This window comes from Oncorhynchus gorbuscha, linkage group LG13, assembly GCF_021184085.1.
Source record: "Oncorhynchus gorbuscha isolate QuinsamMale2020 ecotype Even-year linkage group LG13, OgorEven_v1.0, whole genome shotgun sequence".
In the NCBI taxonomy this organism is placed as follows: domain Eukaryota; kingdom Metazoa; phylum Chordata; class Actinopteri; order Salmoniformes; family Salmonidae; genus Oncorhynchus; species Oncorhynchus gorbuscha.
In genome coordinates, this window is record NC_060185.1 from 45,150,737 (window position 1) to 45,176,320 (window position 25,584).

Sequence of the window (25,584 nt, forward strand, 5' to 3'; positions counted from 1 at the left end):
TTCTAGTCACAACATTCAGCACTGGAGGTCTTTGACATGGCGTGGAACGCTGGGCGACACGGAGAACCAGTGCCCTCCTTTTTGCACTGACAGGCAGGCAAGAGTGAGTATGGCATCGTTGACAAAATTGAAATAAAAACCAACAACAACAGAGCACTGAAACAAAGAGGAGCCTGGAAGGGAGGAGGACGCCGTGACGATCCTCCTCCCTCGTCTCTCCTCAGCTCACAGACCAGCGCTTGTCCTTTCCCATTCCAGTTGTGAGAAGATGAACCATGTCCGTTTAGTGGCGTGTCCCTGGAAAATTAACCGTGTGTGTGTGTGTGTGTGTTGAAGAGGTTTCACAACACGTGTGTTGTTGCGTTTCTTTCACAGTGTACATCGTCGATGATGTGTTGGGGAGTGTAAAAGTGTGCGTGTGCGTGTGTGTTTATCATAGTAGTTCTCTGAAATGTGTGATCATATACTGTATGTGTGTCATGTGTATATGTGTATGTGTGGAGTGCTTGTGTGTATGTGTTCGTATGTGTGTCTGTGTAGGAGGGGGGAATGTAAGGGACTTGAAGTGTGTGTGTGTGTGTGTGTGTGTGTGTGTGTGTGTGTGTGTGTGTGTGTGTGTGTGTGTGTGTGTGTGTGTGTGTGTGTGTGTGTGTGTGTGTGTGTGTGTGTGTGTGTGTGTGTGTGTGTGTGTGTGTGTGTGTGTGTGTGTGTGTGAGAGAGAGAGAGTATCGTCTGAGTGCAAGTGCAGACGGTTAGAGGGACCGGAGTTGGTGGGTGAGGTTGCGATTTATCATACAGTTCAGTCACACCTGTGACCTCTCCCCTCCTCACTCTCTCCGTTGCTCCTTCTCTTTGTTGACAAAAAATTATAAATCCCCGTCCGTAAGTCTGTCTCTCTAGACGAAGGCCTCGGGCGTGCTGCCGTTGTTGATCTGGACGTAGATCTTGGGGTCCTCCTCGCGCTCCTGCTTCTGGCGTTGGAGCTGGCGGCTGTAGCAGAGCAGGTAGAGAGGCAGGCAGAAGCCCAGCACCGTCAGCCCCAGCAGGCCCACGTTGACCTGCACACAACCACACACAGGAAGTGACATCATCAGTCAGAATAAAGGAGAGAACGGCTCTGCTGATTTCACATTGGACAGCAATGTGTGCTATGACATGTACTCTGGGCAGATTACTTTAGAACAAGGTGGCTGCTACACATCACTTGTATACAGTAGCCTTTGCGGCATTATGCTCATAGCACATGAGTGTACTTGGGTCTTCAGCATTAGTGACCAAATGGGTGTCCTGTAGTTTGTGTAAGCTCTGGGAAGGGTGAAAGGTCATTGCTCTCTTACCCATAGGGGGTCTCCCTTCAGGGGGCCCATCATGGCCATGAAGAGGGGCTGCTGCAGCAGGGCAAACAGGGCGCTGATGAGGGACTGCATGCCTGTCAGACTGCCAAACTGAGAAGACGGGTACCTAAGGAGGACAACCAGCATGAGGCACTTGTGTGAAGGGGACTGTGCACGCACACACACACACACACACACACACACACACACACACACACACACACACACACACACACACACACACACACACACACACACACACACACACACACACACACACACACACACACACACACACACACACACACACACACACACACACTCCGGAGACACTTACACAGCAGCATACAACCCGCCAACCGCAGAGTGGATGAATCCTCTCACAATGGTGTGCAGAATAAACGATAGAATCTGAGGGCAGAGAAGAAAGGAGAAAGAGAAATAGTTCAACATGTGTTCTAGAATCTACAGGCCCAGGGCAATGCATGGTGCCCTGTTCCTCCATCCTAAAATGGAGTCCATGTTTAATAAATAATGACTGGACAGAGATGTTCCCAGAACTGGGTTGGAAATAACTTGCATAACTTGTAATGACACTTCTGTCCGCCAGGGGACACTGTTGCGTTAAATAACGGCTCAGCTGCAACAACATGTGAGTCACTCGCCCTCTTTCTTTCTCTGCACCAAGAAAACTCCCTATGGGTCTCGGGAGGGCTTTACCAAAACACTGGGATGCACGCAGTGAAATGTGCGCTTCTCCACCGCCACTAGAGGAAAGAGAGAGAGAGACGGAGGAGAGGAAACATAGGGACGAGTTACCTGGAGAGGGAGGCTGGGGACGAGGCAGGTGACCCCGAAGCCTATCAGTAGCAGGTTGGTGAAGATGAAGGCCCGGGTGGCGTTGGTAATCTTCTGGATCTGTCTGTCTCGACGCTTGGGCTGGGTGAGATCTCTATCAGAGGGGACATCACATGTTACACACAGACTTATACTCGCTGGTTATACAGATGACAGTCTTGTGGATACGGTTTTGTGGATGCTCGGGGAGTACGTGGGAGGCAGGGGAATGCCCTTCTGGAGTGTGTGTGCCTGAGTGAGCGTGTGCGTGCGAGCGTGGGTGCGTTCGAGCGTGCGAAACTCGCCTTGTGCCCGGCTTCACGTTCTCATCCTCACACTCTTTGAGCTTCCAGTCCATAATGTACCCGATCACCGGAGCGGTCATCAGACACAGCAGCTGCAGCACTCCGAAAATGGAGGTGTACACACTCACTGTGACCGGCGGGAGAGACAGAGAAGTGTTATTCCCCGGGACTATTGCCTCCAAAGTTTACCCGCCGTCAAAATAGCATGGTGTTTACAGCAAAGTGGACAGGGTTGCAGATTAGGTTATGATTCATGGGGTAGGCCAGAGTCTTGAGTCAAAGTGAATCAGTGTCAGAGGCAGAGAGGGGAATAGATGGGCTGTGCTCATCTAATCTAGCCTGAAGTCTTACCTACTTCCATCTTCTCCTCTGCAGACGCAGTGAGAAGTCAGTGTGACAGGAAGAGGAAGAGGAAGAGAGACAGACCAAGAAGAATTAGCCGAAGCAATTCAGAGATAGAAATAAGGGCAATGTGAAACAACTCCAGGGTGGGCAAGATTACAAGGGAGGTTACAGGAATGACAAAATAGCAGTTAGGTGACGAGTCGTGAGGTAAACTACTATGTCGACACTACAAAGGATCGATATCTTGTCATGTCCGTGTTCCAGGCACATTTTCAAGACGCGCACACACACACACGCACACACACGCACCTGTGCTGAAGTCTCTGTCGGACAGCGACTCCAGGATGTTGTTCATGGCTCCCATGTAGAAGATGAGTCTCAGCTGGGTGACACACATGGTGATCAGGCTGAGCATGAAGATAGGACTCAGGATACTCTTCATGAAGGACTGGGCTGTGGACACACAGGAGGAGAGACAGATCGACAACAGCAACAGAACACGGAGGGTAACACACAGGACCGTAACGTTCAGCATCAGATTGGAGTGAGGTTTCACTGTGTGCCCTGTACAGGATAGGCCTTCTTTTCATTCCCTCCACATGCTGTGACGGAAAACTACCAGGGCAAGCTGCTTCACCTCAGAATCAACATGGAGGTAGGGAAATAGGGAAGCTCGGAGTCTCAATCGTCTACGGGTCCCTGGGGTGGCAAGGTAACATGTGGGGGGCCCGCGCTGTAAGCAAAGGGGCCCGGGGCCATGGTCCGTTAATCATCTACTGATCTCGAAGCTGTAAAAGCTGCGGCAGGCTAGTGGAAAAGTCTTAATGGTCACGCCACAGATGTGTCCAGCGTTTATTGCCCAGTGCTGCAGGTATCTCTCCAATGCTCTGGAGAAGGGACCATAGGTGACATACCGGCTGGACAAGAGGCTTTAGAGGCTGGTACATGAGAGCAGGTGGTTCTAACAGTCTATCTTCACCTATAACACTGGGTCTCCCCTGTGTCCTGGACCCATAATATGTGCTATTCACAATGTGTTTCAGAGTAGGATGTGGGATCAGTTTGGTCTTGCAGATCGTAATGAACAAGAGGGAGGGATCTGATCCTACAGTCTTGACTGGCACATACAGTATGTGACCACAGCGGGATCAACAGTCGCCATGACACAAAACAGTCTCGTAGTGGGTTGGTTGATGTAAGAACCAATCCACCAAATGAAGTCCCATCCTTACAACCAAATAGATCACCACCACCATGATGAGTGGACAGACAGACAGACAGACAGACAGACAGACAGACAGACAGACAGACAGACAGACAGACAGACAGACAGACAGACAGACAGACAGACAGACAGACAGACAGACAGACAGACAGACAGACAGACAGACAGACAGACAGACAGACAGACAGACAGACAGACAGACAGACAGACAGACAGACAGACAGACAGACAGACAGACAGAGAGACAGACAGACGACAGAGACAGACAGGAGAGACAGACAGACAGACAGACAGACAGACAGACAGACAGACAGAGAGGGAGAGCGACGACAGAGAGGGAGAGCGACAGAGAGAGAGCGACAGGAGAGACAGAGAGCGACAGGGGAGAGACAGAGAGAGGGGAGGGAGAGACAGAGAGGGAGGGAGAGACAGAGGAGAGAGATTGACAGGGAGAGAGATTGGAGAGGGACAGAGAGGGAGAGCGACAGAGAGGGAGAGCGACAGAGAGGGAGAGCGACAGAGAGGGAGAGCGACAGAGGGGGGGAGAGACAGAGGGGGGAGAGAGAGAGGGAGAGAGAGACAGAGAGGGAGAGCGACAGAGAGGGGGAGAGAGACAGTGAGAGAGAAAGGGAGAGGGGCCCCTTGAAAAACCTCCTGATATGTGGAACTTGTCCAGTAGGGTTACAGAACTGCGGGCATCCATCCTGTGTGTATAATGACCCCCCCCCCAGAACCCTTACTGACTGCTACCTCCCCTCTGGGCCGCCCCACCTCCGCCACTTGAGCAGCACTTCTTGGAATGCGGTCCGAATCGATTGCACGGTCCGTTTGGTACCAAAGAGAGCCTGCAGAGAACCACAGGGCGCCCCACTGGGAGTTTGTGACCCGAGGGCCGAGCCCGAAGGGGAGAGGGGGCACAACAGGGTGTGGAGGGGGCACGTGGCTGATTTGAGGGTGTTTTGGAGGTTTGTGGCTAATTGCAGTTCCTCTATGATGGAATAGAATCCATCATAGAGGAACAGTCAACCATATTCTAGATCTGGGCCTGTGTCTAGGATCAATTTAGCCTATTATATCATAACAAATATGATTATATGAAAAAGTGGGGGATCTGACCCTAGATCAGTACAAGCTACAGGCCCAGATCTAGCATATGGTCAACTGTTTACCTCTGTTTACCCATAAAGCAGGGCTACAATGATCCATTGTATTGTTGTATTTTATCTAAATTCGACACCATGGCTGGAGCGGGGTGTTGTGTTGGACAGTTTTTGTGGGTCTTTTGACATCAGACAGGTTTCTGGCAGACATGTCCTTTGTTGTGTCCAAATGATGTGTAACAATGAAACTGGCACGCTGGCTTTTGGCGTCATGGAGTATGGATTTGTGGAGGTACAGAGCTTGAAACCCATTATGGCAAATACATTTTGAGAATGAACCCCATCACACTCACAATGTGCACAGAAAATGCACAGTCATTATTTATTTTCCTACTCTCCATCTGAAAGACATCAAATGCATCATGTTCTCTGGTCTGGGATGAACAGATGTGGCCTGGCCAGACACTTACATTCCTCCTGGGACTTGCACTGGACCTCCAGGTCAACGGTGGAGAGACACAGCTTGTTGCCCTCCTGTTGGGCCAGCTCCGTGGGGTTTTGCTTCATGCTGTTCCCCACGCTGAGTCGTCTCCCCACCGTGGTCACCTGGCGGTAGAACTGCTTTCCAGTGATCTTATGGTCAAAGCCCAGCCAGCTGAACTTGATCTTCACACTGAGGGAGACAGAGAGACAAAGAGAGAGAGAGGGAGAAAGGGAGCAGGGGAAGGGGCCAAAACAGAGGAAAGGATGAGACTAAATCCAGCTGTATGAGAGCAAAGCCAGTTGAGCTCCTCACCTCATTAGCTTTCCTGTACACAGGGCCTCAAGCCCTCGCCATGCTGCAGAGGAACGTGTGCTGGGGGATGTAGTGTACTGAGCTCCAAGGAGAATGGAGACTCTATGGAAGGCCTTAATATTCCTATTCCAGCTTAAGTAGATGAACCTCAAGTCCTAGTATTATCCCCTAAACCTGTTATTGTTGGCTAATATTAGGTTAGAACTAATGCTATACTCTAACTAATAATATAAGTTATATCACATAATTCATGATATAAGTAGCAAATACTAGTAATACTAAACTAACATTATGTTTACAGGAATGTCTGATATTTATAGGTTACCAGGAATGAAAATATGCTGTAAAACTAATAATAACTAAGAAAGCTAACTCATTTTACGTTGAGGAGTGTGATGTTGAGGAGTGAAATGTTGAGGAGTGTGATGTTGAGGAGTGTGATGTTGAGGAGTGTGATGTTGAGGAGTGTGATGTTGAGGAGTGTGATGTTGAGTGATGTTGAGGAGTGTGATGTTGAGGAGTGTGATGTTGAGTGTGATGTTGAGATGTTGAGGAGTGTGATGTTGAGGAGTGAAATGTTGAGTGAGATGTTGAGAAATGTTGAGTGTGATGTTGAAATGTTGAGGAGTGTGATGTTGAGGAGTGAGATGTTGAGGAGTGAGATGTTGAGGAGTGAGATGTTGAGGAGTGTGATGTTGAGGAGTGTGATGTTGAGGAGTGTGATGTTGAGGATGTTGAGGAGTGTGATGTTGAGGAGTGAGATGTTGAGGAGTGTGATGTTGAGGAGTGTGATGTTGAGGAGTGAAATGTTGAGGAGTGTGATGTTGAGGAGTGTGATGTTGAGGAGTGTGATGTTGAGGAGTGTGATGTTGAGGAGTGAAATGTTGAGGAGTGTGATGTTGAGGAGTGTGATGTTGAGGAGTGTGATGTTGAGGAGTGTGATGTTGAGGAGTGTGATGTTGAGGAGTGTCTTACCTGTAGTCCATATCCTCAGGTCCAGGGAAGGGCTCCAGGGGCCAGTTGAAGAAGCAGTTGATGAAGACGAGGCCAGCGCAGGCAGCCCACACCAGCAGGATGGTGATGAAGGTGGCTCCAAGGTCATAGATCACCTGACGAGAGAGGAAGCAGGGACCAACAACCACAACATTAGCCTCTGCGTCCGGCCTTCACACTGCCGTGAGGGAATAGGGAAGTGGAGTCAAACAGGTAGCCCTGATAGATGAAAGCATAGTTAGCCTCGATAGCTAGCCTCCATAATGGTGTGCATGAGTACGTAGACGAGCTAAGTAGATGTGCGCGTAAGTTACCTTGATCCCAGGGAAGGTGACAGCGGAGGATGCATACGATCCAATCATGAGAGCGATGAAGGTGGAGCGAAGGTCACCAAACATATTGGGAAGCTGAGGAGAGAACACAAGACCGAGACGGGACATAAGATCAGGCCACACTTGAATCAGACCAATGCAGTCACGCGCATAAAGACTCTTGTGTAAAAACGCATGAGTAGCCATAGAGACGCTCAGTCACCGTTTTGTCCCAAAAATGGAAGGCCTGACATCACACTAGGGAATCGTAAATATGTTTTTGGGAGGTTGCTGACAGAGAATGAGTGATGTGGGCGGAGTCTTGGTGATGCTCTTCCCCCACACTGTTTATGACAGAGTGAGAGAAAGTCCAGAGCAGCTTGCATATGTAGCCCTCTTCTTGAGCTTAAAGCACAGGCTGTTCCCAACTCAACTCCTAACTGTAAACAACTGTCCTTGAGAGGAGAAGGAAGGAGAGAGGGGGAGGGGAGGAAAGGAAGGAGGGAAGGAGGTAGAGGGAGAGAGAGTAAGAAAAATAACATTTTCAAAAACAACATATCTCCACTGTGTGTGCACTTAAATCTCCCATGACAGAGTCGGGGAAGGGAAAGGGAGGGAGAACAAAAATGCCACTGATAAAAACACCAGCACAACAAACTCCTGAACAGAGCTGTTTCGTAGCATATTTATTGAACTGGGTCGTAGTTCAACAAGAACTCCTCCGAAACCAATCTCTCCATCCGTCCATCCACCCTCACCACAGGTTCCCTGCTTGTCCGAGCCAAGGAGGAAATCTCTCACCTCGTGCCGTGGCCTCCCCAGATGGCATTACCCTTAACCACTCATTTGAACCAAGGTTAACGGCAGAATCAAAACATCCCACATGACAGCTACACTAACAACCACATTCCAGTCCTCCTGGAGAAGTGAAATGAGCTGGGACCATCTCTATTATGACACTTACAGTAGGAGTGAGTAGAGCTCTACTGCAACTCAGCACTGGTGCCTCGTTGTCAGGACAAGAAGAGGTGTGTGTGTGTTCATGTGTGTGTTCATGTGTGTGTTCGTGTGTGTTCGTGTGTTCGTGTGTGTGTGTGTTTTACTATCCTTGTGGGGACCTGAAGTGGGGACATTTCTCCAGTCCCCACAAGGAAGAAGGGTATTTTAGGCTTAGGTGTTAGGGTTAAAATTAGGGTTAGGTTTAGGGGTTTGGGGTTAGGTTAGGTTTAGGGAAAATAGGATTTTGAATGGGAATCAATTGTTCTACACAAGGATAGTAAAACAAATGTGTGTGTGTGTGTGTGTGTGTGTGTGTGTGTGTGTGTGTGTGTGTGTGTGTGTGTGTGTGTGTGTGTGTGTGTGTGTGTGTGTGTGTGTGTGTGTGTGTGTGTGTGTGTGTGTGTGTGTGTGTGTGTGTGTGTGTGTGTGTGTATCAGGCTGGCAGATAGAAGAGACACTGGTCTTATGCAAGGCTACCTCTCCACCATCACTCCTAGCACCCTACCAACCTCCCACTTAGCACAGCTTCAATCAGCAATGTTGGCAGTGGCATTGCCCTGGAATAAACTCATATGGAATATGCTGAATAATGTGCTTGAGCGTCATCAGGGATGTGACTTCCATTGCTCTGCTCTCCTCAGTTCCCCTATCTATCTGTCACCACCAGACCGTCAGTGTGTCATCAGACTATCACATGACTTTCAATGACCTCACTGAGTCAGTTACAGACGGACAGACAGACAGACAGACAGACAGACAGACAGACAGACAGACAGACAGACAGACAGACAGACAGACAGACAGACAGACAGACAGACAGACAGACAGACAGACAGACAGACAGACAGACAGACAGACAGACAGACAGACAGACAGACAGACAGACAGACAGACAGACAGACAGACAGACAGACAGACAGACAGACAGACAGACAGACAGACAGACAGACAGACAGACAGACAGACAGACAGACAGACAGACAGACAGACAGACAGACAGACAGACAGACAGACAGACAGACAGACAGACAGACAGACAGACAGACAGACAGACAGACAGACAGACCAAAACAGTTACTAACCTATGTCCCAGTCACCCTTTGTCTGTCTGTTCTGCTAATATTGTTGTTTACCAGGTTTGGATGTAATGGAACGAGTTGATCAAATGAAGGACATGCGGGGGAAAGGGGAAATAGAATGAATTGTCAACAGAAGGTAGAGTCCAAAACATCAACAGCATCGGAAGGTCCAAACCAGCTCCCAGCTTAAATGCTGCAATTACTGTAGTTGCCTCATTAGTTTTAGTGGTCTGAAGTCAGTTTGACTGTGAGTTACTGTGGTGGTTCCCAAAACAAACCACCACAGACAATTTTCTCGTTCACGAGCGGAAATCAAACCACATAATTATGTCGTATAACTATGACATAATAAGAAGGATATCCAACTGTCAACGTAATGAAGGAGGTAGATTTACAGCTTGTGAGAACAGGCAGGTTCAGGTTGGGAAACAGGACCTGTGTCACTTAGTGAAAAAGTCCAGGGGGCGCTACGTTGTAGAACATTCAGATATAAATACTTTATAGGATGTAGAATAAGGAAATCACGTCAGCACTAATAATGACATTTCTCTCTGCAACGTTGAACAATGTTTCCCTTACCTACCCTGGCTCTGATAGCGGTGTAGCCATGAGTTTGTCTCCCTAATCTACCTGGCCACAGTACAGTGCTCCAATTTTGGAACACTTCCCGAATTCTACTCCATCAGGCATGACTAAATACTGTGTCTAGAGGCATTAATGACAAAAACCCAGGGCTGGTTAATGATTGGCCAACTCTTTTCTCTCTAGGCCAATCTCAGTTAACCTGAGACATTACCTGTTCCTGTTTCATGAGTACTGTCTCTGGCTTGCATCCCAAATGGTACCTTGTTCCCTACATAGTGTACTACTTTTGACCAAGTCCCTATGGACCCTGGTCAAAAGTAGTGCACAGTATAGGGAATGGGGTGCCATTTGGGGCACAGAGCCATCTTTTTGTTAGCTATGCTAGTGCCAGGAAGAAAAGGCAGGGTCAATACAAATGGTGGACTGTCTGCATTCACATACCAATCTCTATTTGGCTCCATTTTGGGATCTGAACAGTCATGGAGATAAAAGTCTGTTTGTAGAGTGTTGGACTATGAACAGTGTCTAACTCTATAGGATGTACTGGAAGCTAAACATGGTTGCTATGTACTTCCATTCTTTTACTTTTACATGTGTGTATTGTTGTGAATTGTTAGATTCTACTGTCAACAACATGATGGACAATCCAGTAGTCTTTAACCAATACAGGCTGATGACTGTGGCTCTATACACTGCAGTCGGTGCAGTGTTTGTGCCCTGAGCAGATAACAAAATGTCTGCAATACACTTTCAGACACTCACAGCGGTGACACTCGGCTACGTGATAGCAGATATCACTTGAGGAAAATTGAGAAAACCCCTATCTGAAATGGTGAGTGATGTTTGCAGACAGTATAGAATGCCTGTGGTAAGCAGTTTTCCTCTAAAGCCATTTAAGGACGCAAGTCCTATCCTATTCTTATCTAAGTAAATACTACACATTCTACACTTTGCATATCAAACTGTTGCTTACAGGGGGAGGTGCATGAGTGTCTCAAATATGTGCACTGCAGTTCAACTTGGAAACAAACCCTAGCCAGAAAAAAAAAACCCTTGCGTCTGGGTTCATCTGATCCTTTTGTGTGACGGCAGCAATGATTGTTATCTTTAGTGCAGCAGACGGAGAAAAAAGTGGGAGAGAAAAGAGGAGAGTGGAAGAGTGGAATAACTAAAAGCCTCTGAGGCACAAAGGCCAGAGAGAACAGACAAGGAGGAAATGGACGGAAGGGGGGGGGGGGGGGAACAGAGAAGTGAAAGAGAGAAGAGGGGCTGCTGTTGCGTAAAAGCAGTAGTGCTTACTGGGCTGGTTCTCAGAAGCCAAAGGGAACCAGTACAAACCGGTCCAATCCTGACAGGACAGAACTCCATCATAAAATGAGTCAACATGCTGTGTCCCTGACGACCACACGCAGACAACACCGGCCTGAATATCTCCATCTCTGTGCCATCACTCTACCACTCTCTCTCTCTCCCTCCCTCCCTCTTTCTCCCTTTCTCTCTCTGTCATCAACACTTTGTTTTGCAGTACTGGCCTTGTTGTGAATCCCTATCCACTCCTACTGGACGTTAAACCTAAAGCTGAGTGTACAGTGAAAGCAAAAACAACAGCATGTGCAGCAGGTGACTGCCCTCTACGATCCATCCATGTCCTTTAATGAGGAAGTCGACATGACCCTGCGATCAGTCCTCCACAGTCGAATAGTGTCATCAAGCGCCAGTTAGCAAGTCAACCTCTGATGCTAGGACATTTTACAGGCAGGGGGGTGTCGGTGGTCGTGGTGGCGACCCTGTCTGAGTAGAGAAGAGCTATTGTTAGTCTAGCCTGGTCCAAGATCTGTTTGTGCTTTCCTGGCAGGAGAACGACATATGCAAATGTGGGACTAGCACAAACAGACCTGGGCCCAGTCTATCATTAGTACACCTCAGCTTCGGCATTCATCTCTCTACCCCTTCCATCGTTCTCTTTCCAAGTGCCAGGAAGCAGTAAATAATCATCTAGGTAAATCGAGCCAGACTGAAACTTAATTCCCCCCAAGGACCTAATGACACAAATCCCAGAGAGGGATTGGGCCCAATGAAGAGGTCCTAAAATAGAAAGGATTAGAGTTTCATGCAAAACATGACTCAGAGATAATAGAATCATCTTAACACGTGCCGCAATGTACAAGAGGAGGAGCGCTGCGTGTGTATGCATGTGCGTGTATGCGTGGGAAGAGTGCGGAGAGAGGGGCCGGGGGGGTCTGGTTGACAGAGAGAGAGATGGATAGAGGAAGGTTAGGAGAGATATCTGCAGTGGTGATTACTAATACTATGGCTGACTGAGGGAGAGACTGAGTTCAAAGCTATTAAAGAGAAGAGGGAGGGACGGAGAAGAGAGAGGGAGAGAGACAGACAGCCTGCTGCTGGTAACCGGGGAAGGGGGCAGACAGAGATCGGCTAGGCACTTTACTGATAGAAAACAGAGGTGTGCAGAGGAGAGCTCTCTTTTACCGCCTTGGGTTCTCCTCCACTTGTTTACTGCAGCTGTACTGCCTGGGACACAGAGTGCTGAGTGTGCAATCATAGGGAGAGGGAGGGAGGGATGGAGGGAGGGGGCAAGCTGCCAAATCACCCCCTTTCAGCAAATTAGAAGAACCAGGAAGAAGAGAACACATAGAAAACAAAGAAAAAAGGTGATGGAGTAGAGGGGCATCGCGGTGCATACCTTTCCTTTCGTGTAAGCCTACAATCCAGATGACTTTGAAACACAGAATAAACCTAAACATAATCATATCAACTGTCTGTGGGGGACAAACTCACTGAGTTCAGGTTGATTGAATGAGATATAATGTATCCATTTAGTCTTTTGTGGGGAAAAAAGGGGTAAATTTGATTTTTTTTATTTTTATGTAAAAAAATCTTCTTTGAAAACCTTTGACCCCCACACCCGGGAGGAGATGGAGAAAGTTCAGAAGAATAAAGGTCCCGCTGTACAAGAACAACATGAACCCAGACCAGCAGTGTAAAACACACTGTTAGTCAGAGCAAGGAATTACCGCAGTGAGGTTACTGCAACAGAACAGCTGAAACAACGCCAGAGGCCAGTTCTTTGGCACTCACACACACACACACACACACACACACACACACACACACACACACACACACACACACACACACACACACACACACACACACACACACACACACACACACACACACACACACACACACACACACACACACACACACACACTAGGGAACTAAACAGCCATAGCAGGACAGGCTGAGACATGCTGGTGTGGGGAATGAATGAAACCAGAGAAAATTAAAACAATACCTACAGTATGGGAGTGTGGGGGGGGGGGGGGGCAGAAGAAATCAGCTGGGCAGCTTCTGGGTGTAGTGGTAGTGTGTGAGTGTGCCAGCCAGACAGACAAACAGACAGAGCCCCTCTGAACCCCTGCAGTGGGGGGTGGTGGGGAGGCCAGGGACAGGAAACTGCCAGGGAGGGGTTGAACGAACCCCAGCAGGGCTAAGTGTGACAGCCTTCCTACTTCCTGTTTGTCAGCTCAGCATACCGTGTCTCTTTTCTCTCAAAATTATTGTGCGTGTGTCATTGTCTGTGTTTTATCTACACAGATAAACAATGAAATCATGTTATCTGTAAACACCATTGTGTTAGTGAAAACCCGGCCGGTCCTAAGGCAAGATCAATCAGAACATTTAGTCTAGCTGCCTGTGAACCCTGGCGGTCTGCGCCACCCAATCATGAATAAGTAATGAGGAGGTGTCTTTTTTAGGCTCTCAGCTGGACCAGAGCACGGTTGAATAATTGATTTCTAACACAGGGTCTTTCTCTCTCCTTTTCCTTTTGCACGTGGCCTCCCTGTGATGCAGCACTTTCTCCATGCCGATGACACCCCCATGGGAGGGTTTACGACATGTCCCGCCCACCCACCCTTCTCTCTTCGCTCCCCTCTCCACATCTCTCTCCTCACTTCTCTTTCTGCTCCCCTGTCTCCCTACTCCACCCTGCACCCTAGCTAACCCCCACCCCCCTGCGCCACAGTTCCCCATCCCCACCTCTCTCTGCTCACTCCCCTCTCTCCCCTCCCCAGCCTCACCCTGCAGTACAGGAGAAGACACCACTTACCGTGAGGGAAGTAAAGGTCATGCACATTCCTCCGAACCCGTTCAGTGCCAGAGCAAAGAATATGAGGATGGACAGATCTGGACAGGGAGAACACATGTGTTAAGGAGACGGGATGGAACAGACACACATACTGTACTAGAGTAGAACGTTGAGTAAATAAAGAAAGGATGAAGACGTATACATACTCTTGGGGTCGCTCGATCCATAAGCGATCAGGATACATGAGAAGGCAAAGCAGGTACTGAAATAACAGAACAGGTTGAATATGAGGAAGGCTTTTCATACAAAGATACCCACCCAAGTCAGAAATAGAACATAACAATATATGCAGCAGGAAGTTGCGGCCACTAAAAAGTACTCAACCCTGTAGAGGTTTTTGTGACAATCTCAATTTTAAAAAATTAGAGTGTCGTGTTTGCGGCAATTATTCTGCCAATACCGGGCGCCATCCCACTTCTGACACCAGTATAGCGAATTTGATGTCCAGCCCCTGCCGGGACGCAAACCTGGGTACCGAGACTGTCAACGCAACACATTAGCTTAAATTATAGTGGCCGCAACTGTACATACCACCTCGTCTCTGTTCTCTTACCTGCCGAGCAGCCGGAGCTTGCGGGGGCCATACTTGTCCATGACAATGCCCAGGGGCAGGGTGATGGCACTGAGGAGGAAAGAGCCCACGGTGAAGGCCAAGTTCAGCATCTCATCCTGGTCCTTACAGATGGGCCAGCCGTTCATCTGGAGGTACTCCTCCTCCACCACGGGGCTCTGGGTGATCCCCTCCGCATCCCCAGCCTGGACTGGCTCAGACTGGTTCTGACTGGTGCTGTTACCTGGAGGCACAAGAGAACTTGATGGAACCTTCAAATTCAACTTCATGATCCCAGAGGGAAATAGATTTAGCATAATACATAGAGGATATCAAAACATATATTTAAAAAGGGATTCCTGGTGTTTCGGTAGAGAAATTAAACACGATCCGACCATCAAGACGGGATTGGAAAAAACAGACCTGAAGACCCACAGACGAAACTCTAAAGGTTCCTTCCAAAACCAGCTTGATTAGATAGAATGTGCCAATTGGGAGAACGTTATGGACCATCTGAAGGATGAAAACATTCTGAGAGTGCCGATAGAATCTAGGTTTGTTTGGAGTTGGATTGCACGTGTACGTGTTCTAAGAAACGTCCTCCCTCACTTGAGACCATTGATTTCAGAGGAAATATCTTGAAAAGTCAGCCACCTCATTTGCCTGCCTGTATTTGTGTTTCATTTGTGTCTCGTGTGTCAGAAAAAGCTCGGTGAAAGGTACTGTAACAAACTGTTGGGATCAACAAGCTGCAAAAATAGCTGGAAGACACTGGGTCTACTCTGAACCCCCATGCAAGGCAGCTCCATGGCAACCCAACCACCTTAGCAACCCCAAACGCTCCCAGAGTGAATCCCCAAGAGGATAGAGACAGAGCGCTCCAATCATCAGTCATTTATGTCCATCTTTCATACTTCATAGCACTGTTTGCTAAAAGGACCGGAGACCAGTGACTTGGTTTTGAGGCTTGTTACTGTTGTTGTTGAGAGAGAGAGAGAGAACTGTAGACAATACCCTAGTCTCCATGAGTTTAACTCAGACAAAACAGATAACACAAAAGATTATGATGACAGCCTTGACAGTGACAAGTCTCGTAAAATAATATGTTTAGTGGCCTAGGGGAGCTCGTAAGGCATTGAGTAAGGGCCTGGGGGAGGATAGGACACAAGACAAACTGTTATTGTTTTCAGTGATTTTTTCAGGTGATGTGAAAACCTTTGCTTGAAAAACATCTTGTTACCAGTCTTGATAAGCAGGTTGTTGTTTTCTTGAGGGCGAGGCTGCAAGTAGACATAGCTGTCTTATATAATATGTAGGTTAAAGGTCATGGTAGATGGCAGGTAACACATAGGTTAGCAGAAGGCCAACGGCAGCGGGGCCTGCCTGGCTGGGGGGGGCTCTTACTGCTGAGTAATCCAGACAACGTGAGCCTGTACTGCTGCTGAGTCAATAAGGGAAGCGCCCTGAGCGACGCACAGCACAAACACTATGTTATCGCAACAATGGCCTTATACCGCCTTCAAACAAAACACTGTTCCCTTCTCTGTTCTCAGGGTTTACATCGTGATTCTAATGACTCACAAAGCATCCAGTTTCATTGAAATCGTTTGACACAAAAATGATTGTGACGTTATTGCTCTGATACTACAGTTCACCTAGCCTAAAATATTTGAATAAAACTTTTCCCGCATTTATCTAGCTAGGGCCTGCAGCTATCTTCCTTGAAATTTAGTCTGATTAAGAACATTCAAACTCTAAGGCCTTTCCCTAACAAGATTATTACATCACCAACATAATAAGAACATAACGTGATATGTGTCATCTTTAACCTGATAATCCATCAAGGGGAAATGGATGTGTTTCTTACTCATGTAAAAAAAAAACATTGCTTTGTGTAATAATCAACTAATCAATCTTCAACTAATCTATCATTCGATCTGCCCATAGATGCTGTGTCAATCTCGATGCGTCTGACCCGATCACTTATCAGTGATCCATGTAAATGACTGACAGAATCAAGCGGACTAGCCTTGTTGCTAGAAAATGGTTGTCATCAGCGTAGAATGTCTGTATTTCCTCACATTGACTCATCGGAGGAAGGCAGAGATAACCAACTGACAGTATTTTTTCATCATCATCATCAGCATTTAAAGCTCTATCTATTTCAAAACAGTGAGCAGACAGAAGATTCATCAACTCCAGATAAATGTCCTCTCTAACACCGCAAACATCCCACTGTTACTGAGCGCTAATAACGCTGAGACAACACTGATTCAAATAGTTGGCTAATAACAGCTGGAAGGAAGCTAGCCTGGTGCCAGATATAAAAAAGGAAACAAATATGCTTTAATGTCACATACACCGGATAGGTGCAGTGAAATGTGTTGTTTTACAGGGTCAGCCATAGTAGTACGGCACCCCTGGAGCAAATTCGTTTTTTATTTCACCTTTATTTAACCGGGTAGGCAAGTTGAGAACAAGTTCTCATTTACAACTGCGACCTGGCCAAGATAAAGCAGAGCGACACAAACAACAACACAGAGTTACACATGGAATAAACAAACATACAGTCCATAACACAATAGAAAAAAAGTCTATATGCAGTGTGTTCAAATGAGGTAAGATAAGGGAGGTAAGGCAATAAATAGGCTATAGTGGTGAAATAATTACAATTTAGCAATTAAACACTGGAGTGATAGATGTGCAGAAGATGAATGTGCAAGTAGAGATACTGGGGTGCAGAGGAGCATAAAAATACAATTATGGGGATAGTATGGGGATGAAGTAGATGGATGGGCTATTTACAGATGGGTTATGTACAGGTGCAGTGACCTGTGAGCTGCTCTGACAGCTGGTGCATAAAGTTAGTGAGTGAGATATGAGTCTTAAACTTCAGTAATTTTTGCAATTCGTGCCAGTCATTGGCAGCAGAGAACTGGAACGAAAGGCAGCCAAAGGAAGAATTGACTTTGGGGGTGACCAGTGAAATATACCTGCTGGAGTGCGTGCTACGGGTGGGTGCTGCTATGGTGACCAGTGAGCTGAAATAAGGTGGGGCTTTACCTAGCAAAGACTTATAGATGACCTGGAGCCAGTGGGTTTGGCGATGAATATGAAGCGAGGGCCAGCCAACAGGTCACAGTGGTGGGTAGTATATGGGGCTTTGGTGACAAAACAGATGGCACTGTGATAGACTGCATCCAATTTGCTGAGTAGAGTGTTGGAGGCTATTTTGTAAATGACATCACCGAAGTCAAGGATCGATAGGATAGTCAGTTTTACGAGGGTATGTTTGGCAGCATGAGTTAAGGATGCTTTGTTTGCGAAATAGGAAGCCAATTCTAGATTTAATTTTGGATTGGAGATGCTTAATGTGAGTCTGGAAGGAGAGTTTACAGTGTAACCAGACACCTAGGTATTTGTAGATGTCCACATACTCTAAGTCAGAACTGTCCAGAGTAGTGATGCTGGACGGGCAGGTAGCAATCGGTTGAAAAGCATGCATTTAGTTTTACTAGTGTTTAAGAGCAGTTGGAGGCCACAGAAGGAGAGTTGTATGGCATTGAAGCTCGTCTGGAGGTTACATTTACATTACATTTAAGTCTGCTCTTATCCAGAGGTTAGTGAACACAGTGTCACTTAACAAGTTAGTGAACACAGTGTCCAAAGAAGGGCCAGAAGTATACAGAATGGTGTCGTCTGCATAGAGGTGGATCAGAGAATCGCCCGCAGCAAGAGCGCCATCATTGATGTATAAAGAGAAAAGAGTCGACCTGAGAATTGAACCGTGTGGCACCCCCATAGAGACCGCCAGAGGTCTGGACAACAGACCCTCCGATTTGACACACTGAACTCTATCTGAGAAGTAGTTGGTGAACCAGGCGAGGCAGTCATTTGAGAAACCAAGGCTGTTGAGTATGCCGATAAAAATGTGGTGATTGACAGAGTCGAAAGCCTTGGCCAGATCTGTGAATACAGCTGCACAGTGTTCTCTCTTATCGATGGAGGTTATGATATAGTTTAGGACCTTGACCAATCACGATGAAGATAGAGTTATGACAAATGTGCTTTTCCAAGTTCCATTACAGAAATATACAGTTGTTGTTCTATTGTATTGACTGGTATGCTTATTGGTACACTTAAAACCTAATGGGGTATTTGGTGGTAGTTGTATTATTACTGACACTGGACGCTTCATACAAAGAATAAAAACAAGAGGCTTGATATTTCCTGTGCAATATGTTCTGACCACGTTGTCAGTGAACCAGCGAAACTGAGTGGAAACCGAGCTAAGTCAACAGTACACACCTTTACAGTGCTAAACAAACAGACTCTACCAAGATAAATGAAATGGGGGCATGGTGACAAGCTAGTTCATGTGACGAAACACAAGAGCTGCCGGAGAGAGAGAGATGAAGGGAATGGGAGTCAACAGTGTTGTATGTAGGAGGAATGCAAGCCTCACACTTCACAGTGTCGGCCTCACCACACACTTGTATGTTAGCAGACCAAAACAGAAGCAGCCCATTGGCCAATCTCAGATCCTTTAAATGGAACCAACGATATGGGGACTGAGGTCACCATGACACCAAACACAAAGGACTCTCAGCAATCTGTTTAACAGATGCCCTTTGAACACATTCATATTTTAAAACATAAGAGAAGAAAAGGATAAAAGTGTGTCGAGACTGACCTGATTTGCATAAATGAAAAGGCCTATTCACATGTTAAATGCTGCCTGGCAAATAGAAAGCACTGTGGCAGATGATCAGAGGACTCTTGAGTCAATCACAGGCCATGATCTATCAATATTATCATGTCATCTAGTCCATCACAGGCCATGTTTTAATGAAATTAGGTTACGACCTACCTAATGATGATGTGCTTTATTTGTCTGGTCATCTCAAGGTCTCAGTAACGACACATATTTCTCTCTCTCCCTCTGTCTCTCCCTCCCTCTCCCTCATGCCCACTTCCGGCCCACTGCCTCCCTACGTGTCTGTGTGTTTGAAAGATGAAAGGAGGACAGATGAGTCATAGACTATGAGAATAGAGCGAGAGAGAGAGAGAGAGAGAGAGAGACAAAGAGAGACAAAAAGAGAGAGCGAGAGCGGAGAAAGATCCAAGTCACCGGGTCGCTGTAGCATTTGGATGCAAATAAACCAACAAAACAAAAGATAGACAGAAATGTACCTGGTACTTTCACCCCAGATCCCGCCCCCACCACCCCCTGGTTTCATCCATCATCTCTGGGATGTGCATGATTTAGTGGAACCATCGAATCCCCACAGAGAGAGAGTGAGAGAGAGAGCTCTGAACCATAGCTGCATTAGAGGCTTGTTAAACAGGCTGACCACTATCAACGCAATAGTCTTGGCCAATGATCTAGTAAAAAACCCTCACACACTTTCAACACTAGCCAGGCTGTATAGGTGCATTTTTCTTTAAAGGCCATTAACTCTCCTTTATGGCAACATCGTCAATAAAACTGTACAACAGCCCCAAATTAGGTAATCATCTGCAGCAGTTATTCTGAGCCTGTACTCATAAAGCATTTCAGAGTAGAATAGCTGATCCAGGATCAGGTCCCCCCCGTCTATGTAGTCTTATTCATGATCTAAAAGGAGAAACTGATCCTATATCAAATCAAACTTTATTTGTCACACGCGCCGAATACAACAAGTGTAGACTTTACCGTGAAGTGCTTACTTACAAGCCCTTAACCAACATTTGGGTGACTGGAGTCTCTGGCAAATTTATGGGCTTTTATTATATAGGTCCTGGATGGCAGGAAGCTTTGCCCCAGTGATGTACTGGGCCGTTCGCACTACCTTCTGTGGCGCCTTACGGTCAGATGCCGAGCAGTCGCCATACCACCAGGCGGTGATGCAACTGGTCAGGATGCTCTCGGTGGTGCAGCTGTAGAACCTTTTGAGGCTCTGGGGACCATTGCCAAATATTTTCCGTCTCCTGAGGGGGAAAAGGTTTTGTCGTGCCCTCTTCACGACTGTTTTGGTATGTTTGGACCGTGACAGTTTCTTGGTGATGTGAACACCAAGGAACTTGAAACTCTCGACACGCTCCACTACAGCGCCGTCGATGTTAATGGGCCCGCCTTTTCTTTTCAGCACTCCTACTCTGTGACTCTTTGTGAATGTGGCCCTGGTTTTGTTTGCATTGACCCTCATGGGGGAACTGATCATGTCAAATGTAAGTGGAAACTCGTACAATTCGTCTGCTCAATGTGATTGGATTAGAAACCCCCATCACTTCATCCCACCCTCGCCCACAGAATATCCATTCTATCACACCATTCTATTGTAACCCCCAATGAAAGAACTTGTGGTATTGTTCTAAAGAGCACTAAAAGTGCTGGATCGTTCCAACCAACGTGATTGAATTAAAACTATAAAGACACATAAAGTCACCTTTGTCTCGCAGTAGTGAAATAGAAACACCTTTTGTTGCTGAATTAAATAAGTATAATACGTAGGATTGCTTAAAACACACTTAATATTTGTCAGACCTTCCAAGCCCAAGTGATATACATTCACGTGTCTCACTTACTGAGTGAGACAGCAATAGTTGACATAGAAAAAATAAAAACAAATGTTGCTAAATGTCACAGTGAAACAAGCATTTAAAGCAACATAAACCAAGCATTCACTGAGAAAAAAAAAACTTGCATCATTTTCACATGTACAATACTTGTGTAATAACATAGGTATAACATATAATAATGGTATTCCTTTTTGGGGTTTCTTATTCATTGTAATAAAAACAGTCCGCAACATAAAATATATTTGATCACATTGAATAGTGTTATACAACCATTTGTCTTCATTTCCCAAACCCTTATATTGAAAAAAATTGGATATATAACACAGAGCATTATGGGTATTGTAGTGCAGCATGCTACACAGCCTTACCAGGTTCTCTGCAGAGGTAGGAGTAGAAGCCTTCAGACTTGAGCATGATGAGCAGGGAGCCCCAGCCCAGCAGCACAGCAGAGAACAGCAGGTTCTCTATGACCGCAGTCACAGCCATCCACCAGCGCCTGGAGAAGGCTGTGGCCAGGGAGGGTGCCATCTTCACAGGTAGAAGAGGGGCACAACAGGGCACGTAGAACAATGGAGGGCTGGTCGCCTGGAAGATAAGGTTGATACATGGTAAGGGCCAGGCCTAAGAGTGTGAAGAGTCACATTTGGTAGTTGTTTGACATCCGTACTATACTAAACTGTGTATGCGTTGTTGAGGGACACTTCAGAGGTAGCCTATACATAAGGGTATACCTACACAAGGATGCAAAACATGAATTTCCATTGCAAATAACAGTACATTATGCTAATTACGGTATGTGTACAGTAGAAGACAAAGCTGTCCTTCTTTAAGTTACTGGGCATCCCTTGTCTTTGTCCTTGTAGGATAATCATTTTTCACTATTACAAAACAGCTGAGCTCTTACAGGAGTGTGCCTGGACCACAAAACCCCTCCTACTAATGTACCATAACCCCGCCCTGGCTCCCTCTGATTGGCAGGTAGTTTTCTGGACCTCTACCATTGGCTGCATATTAACAATGCTACCAAGAATGACTCCACGTGAGGGCAAGTTCCAGCCGGTTCGAACCAGTGCGGCGCGAGATTCTCAGCGACGACATCTCCTTTTTTGTTCCCATCGCCATCTTCACCCGACATAAATACATGCATCTGGGCTAAATCATGCAACGTTATATATAAAATGAGGATAATTTTCCTCCACTATGCCTATGTATCACGAAATGTAGCGTAAAAAGTGTTTCTATTTATTTCAAATTCATTCACAAATAATTGTATGACCAGCGATGAACTACACACCTTTTATTAATTAACAAAAACCCACGCTGGCCAATTAACTATTAGACATGCATGGCATTTTATATTAGTCTGAGGTCGTATTATTTTCTCCTGATTTCACAGTCATTTTATTTTCACTACATAGTTGCTTATAAATGTTAGTTATTTTATCGATATGTGTGAAGGTCAGGTCCTCAGTACTATGGACAAAGTGCATAAAGCCTACATTTGCATTCGCCTTGTCCTTAAGAGACCGTATGGTGCGGGAAATGAGCAGCTCTGTAAACTGGTCTGAACTGGACTGAAATCATCAGCGGTCTCAATGCGCCTCAGCCTCCTCCTGCACCCCCCCACCCCATCTCGTTCGCATGAAGCTCAGCTGTTCAGTATCGTAAACACAGCACGCCTCGCATAGGAATAGTCTCACCGTACGCACCAAAACTGCAATTAGCCTGCAGCTTCCGTGCAGTTCCAAAAATCTAAATGTTCCTTTATTGGTGCTGTTTTGGTAGCAACGACATTGAATGGTTTCACTATCAAAATGCATAACATGTCCCCGCAATGGTAATGTTATTACTAAAAAAGCGGAATACATATGGACGCACAAGTAAGACAGTGTTGCCTAATATGGCTGTACTTCGTTGGAAAGCGCAAATTTCTCTATGGACATTACAAATATATATGTTTTACTATTATATTCTATTATTCCATTCTAAACCCTTAAACTCAATCTGCAGAGAAGCAAATAAAATGATAACGTGACACTGTGAAAAAGTCGACATTTCAGTACATTTATAAGTCAACTGCATGCTGTTATTTCCCTAAAATAATTGTAACATTTGGAGACGGTGTATAGGCTACTCAAGCAAAACACCATAAACAAAAACATAATTGGGATGATCACCCCCTCTAAAATCATGTTGACTACACATCATGTAACAGTAAAGTGGCTCCAGGGGAAACTAACACTACTGCAATCAACAATAAACACATCTTGTGAAAACATTAAATTCATTGTGTAATTGACTCATACTTTCCTTGATAGCCTATACACACACTGTCATCTTAAGTTTCCATTGAAACATTGTTGCATGTTTTGCCTATCATAATCAGTCTACATCATTTCAGGGTCGGCTACGAAGATATAACAGAATAAAAACAATGTTGCTTTTCTGCACACTCAGTGTAACATAGCTTATATCTTTTTTTCCGTGATCAATTTTCAATAAAAGCAAAGTAGAGAATGTACAGATTCTTCCCCTTAGAATAACAGTAGAGCATCCCTACAGTGCGGTACCATACCTGAGTGTCTGGAACCACGAACAAGGTCGCCTGCCTCTCCACTCTGTCTTTGTCTTCAAATCTATAGTTGTTATTCTCAAAAAACACTAAATAACAGGTATATACTGTAGACTATACTCAATCTTTTGTTTCTTTGCATCCACATCTCTCTTCAACGCAGATTCCTGCTTTTATTTTCGCACCGAAAGCTGCACAAACAAGCCTGGGTCTCCATTGGCCAGGTCCTGAGCTAGAGACGAGCGCAAACCAATCAGAGAGCGCTTAAATGATTAAATTAAATAATTAATTGGTGACAACAGCCAGCTAATGTTTTGACACAAAAGACAGGGTGGGGTGGGGGGTTATCGTAAATACGATTAACTTAAATAGAGAGGGGGGGGGGTTATAACAAATAAGATTAACTTAAATAAGGACCGGTGCACTCATTGTTTTATTTTCAATTACATTGTGTACATTGCCTAGTCTATTTATAGATCAAACAAAAACAGCAGACTTGTTTAATGGTTTAGTTGTTTTGGGGGACAAACTTTTCCAAAGTGCATAACAATGGTAATATGAGTTTCTAACTTCACAGGTGAGAAAATCTATAATTCGATGTGTAGTATTGGTGCCACGGTGCCTCATGAAATACAATCAAAGAGTGGGCATCAGAAAAACCTTATTCGTCAGGTAACTTGACATATTGGGAAACAAAGGATAATGACATGTCCCCATGGACCAGACTAGGAAGGATGCAAACAAAAAGACTGCAGAAAAGTGTATATTGAGGGGGACATCTTGTGGTAGAATAAAGAAATACTCTCAACTTCGTTTTTTCACCCTCAACTTCATACATTTCAATATGAGTTTTAGGGAGTGAAATTTAGTTGTGAACCAACAATTTATTGTTAAGCATTAATGCCCAACTTTGTTAGAGAGGAAACATGATTATCTCATTTGCACATAGTAGACTATGACCCTAGCCTTCCAGTAGGGAATGTGTATGCAGCTATATTGCTCTCTACTGGCCATCCATGGACGTGTTGTTTAAACGTTTAAACTCTTTGCCTGGAGGTGTTTCTGACACAGAAGAATGCGATTGAATGACAAAAACGTGTAGATCTATTGCAGACGATTTCATTGACAAATGGCTACATTCATCGACCTACTAAAACCTGACAACCAAATGTAAACTCTTAGTTGTCTGAACAAAAATAACAATGAACTACTAATAACATCTTTCATACCATGTACATGTGCAAATGTACCATACCACACAAATGATAAACAACCACACCATCCACCACTGATAAAGTACTTGGAGTCTATCATCAGCAACAGGAAAGGCAGATGAAATCAGACGCACACTTTGATGTCCAGATGAGATGTGCTCCTGGCGAACTCCTTCAGCTTCCCGACTCCCTCCTTCGATAACTTGTTGTCAAACATCCTGAGCAAAGAGACAAAGTCACAATGAAATGTCAACATATGTAAAAGACTATCTTGTTTAAATAGCAGGAAATTGAGCAGATAACAGTATCAATGCTGTGTAAGCTAAACCACAGTTGTTAAAGGTTGCAGACGCATACCTCCAGATTAGAATTGGAATGACTCAATGTTTTATAAGAAATGTATTCATTACAGCACATACAGTACAGTGTGTGTGTGTGTGTGTGTGTGTGTGTGTGTGTGTGTGTGTGTGTGTGTGTGTGTGTGTGTGTGTGTGTGTGTGTGTGTGTGTGTGTGTGTGTGTGTGTGTGTGTGTGTGTGTGTGTGTGTGTGTGTGTGTGTGTGTGTGTGTGTGTGTGTGTGTCACCAGAGATGTTCCAGAGTGGT

The 25,584-nt window shown here is 45.7% G+C and overlaps 2 protein-coding genes across 3 annotated transcripts in view; both read right to left on the reverse strand.

The window, feature by feature from the left end:
* Window positions 1-606: 606 nt before the first annotated feature.
* LOC123992978 (large neutral amino acids transporter small subunit 4-like) lies at window positions 607-23,981 on the reverse strand. Of its 2 annotated transcripts, XM_046294681.1 has the most exons (15): window positions 23,770-23,981; window positions 21,563-21,779; window positions 14,637-14,877; window positions 14,230-14,285; window positions 14,045-14,121; window positions 7,250-7,342; window positions 6,918-7,051; window positions 5,617-5,819; window positions 3,131-3,274; window positions 2,828-2,845; window positions 2,477-2,603; window positions 2,154-2,286; window positions 1,672-1,745; window positions 1,338-1,461; window positions 607-1,058 (listed from the first exon to the last, which is right to left on the reverse strand). In XM_046294681.1, exons 2-15 carry the CDS (start codon window positions 21,720-21,722, stop codon window positions 897-899), a joined length of 1,746 nt encoding a protein of 581 aa, XP_046150637.1. In that variant the 5' UTR covers window positions 21,723-21,779; window positions 23,770-23,981; the 3' UTR covers window positions 607-896. The 2 variants fall into 2 exon arrangements, with proteins under 2 accessions (XP_046150637.1, XP_046150638.1); XM_046294682.1 differs by lacking the exon at window positions 2,828-2,845 and having other exon boundaries at window positions 23,770-23,979.
* A 139-nt stretch (window positions 23,982-24,120) lies between these two features.
* Window positions 24,121-25,584, reverse strand: part of si:dkey-118k5.3 (protein NLRC3) — an 8,674-nt gene continuing 7,210 nt past the window's right edge. The window contains exons 7-8 of the mRNA XM_046294680.1: window positions 25,565-25,584; window positions 24,121-25,198 (exon numbers count right to left, since the gene is read on the reverse strand). The exon at window positions 25,565-25,584 is cut by the window's right edge and continues 64 nt beyond it. Coding sequence (XP_046150636.1) covers window positions 25,105-25,198; window positions 25,565-25,584 — 114 coding nt within the window. The 3' untranslated portion in view covers window positions 24,121-25,104. The remainder of the gene's footprint in view (window positions 25,199-25,564) is intronic.

Excerpts from the sequence above, each read along its gene's own strand:
- LOC123992978 (XM_046294681.1), bottom strand. The coding sequence starts at position 21,722 with ATGGCACCCTCCCTGGCCACAGCCTTCTCCAGGCGCTGGTGGATGGCT. Across the intron at positions 14,878-21,562 it reads CTACCTCTGCAGAGAACCTG|GTAACAGCACCAGTCAGAAC; the intron begins GTAAGGCTGTGT and ends TTGTGCCTCCAG. Across the intron at positions 2,287-2,476 it reads AACGTGAAGCCGGGCACAAG|AGATCTCACCCAGCCCAAGC; the intron begins GCGAGTTTCGCA and ends CCCCTCTGATAG.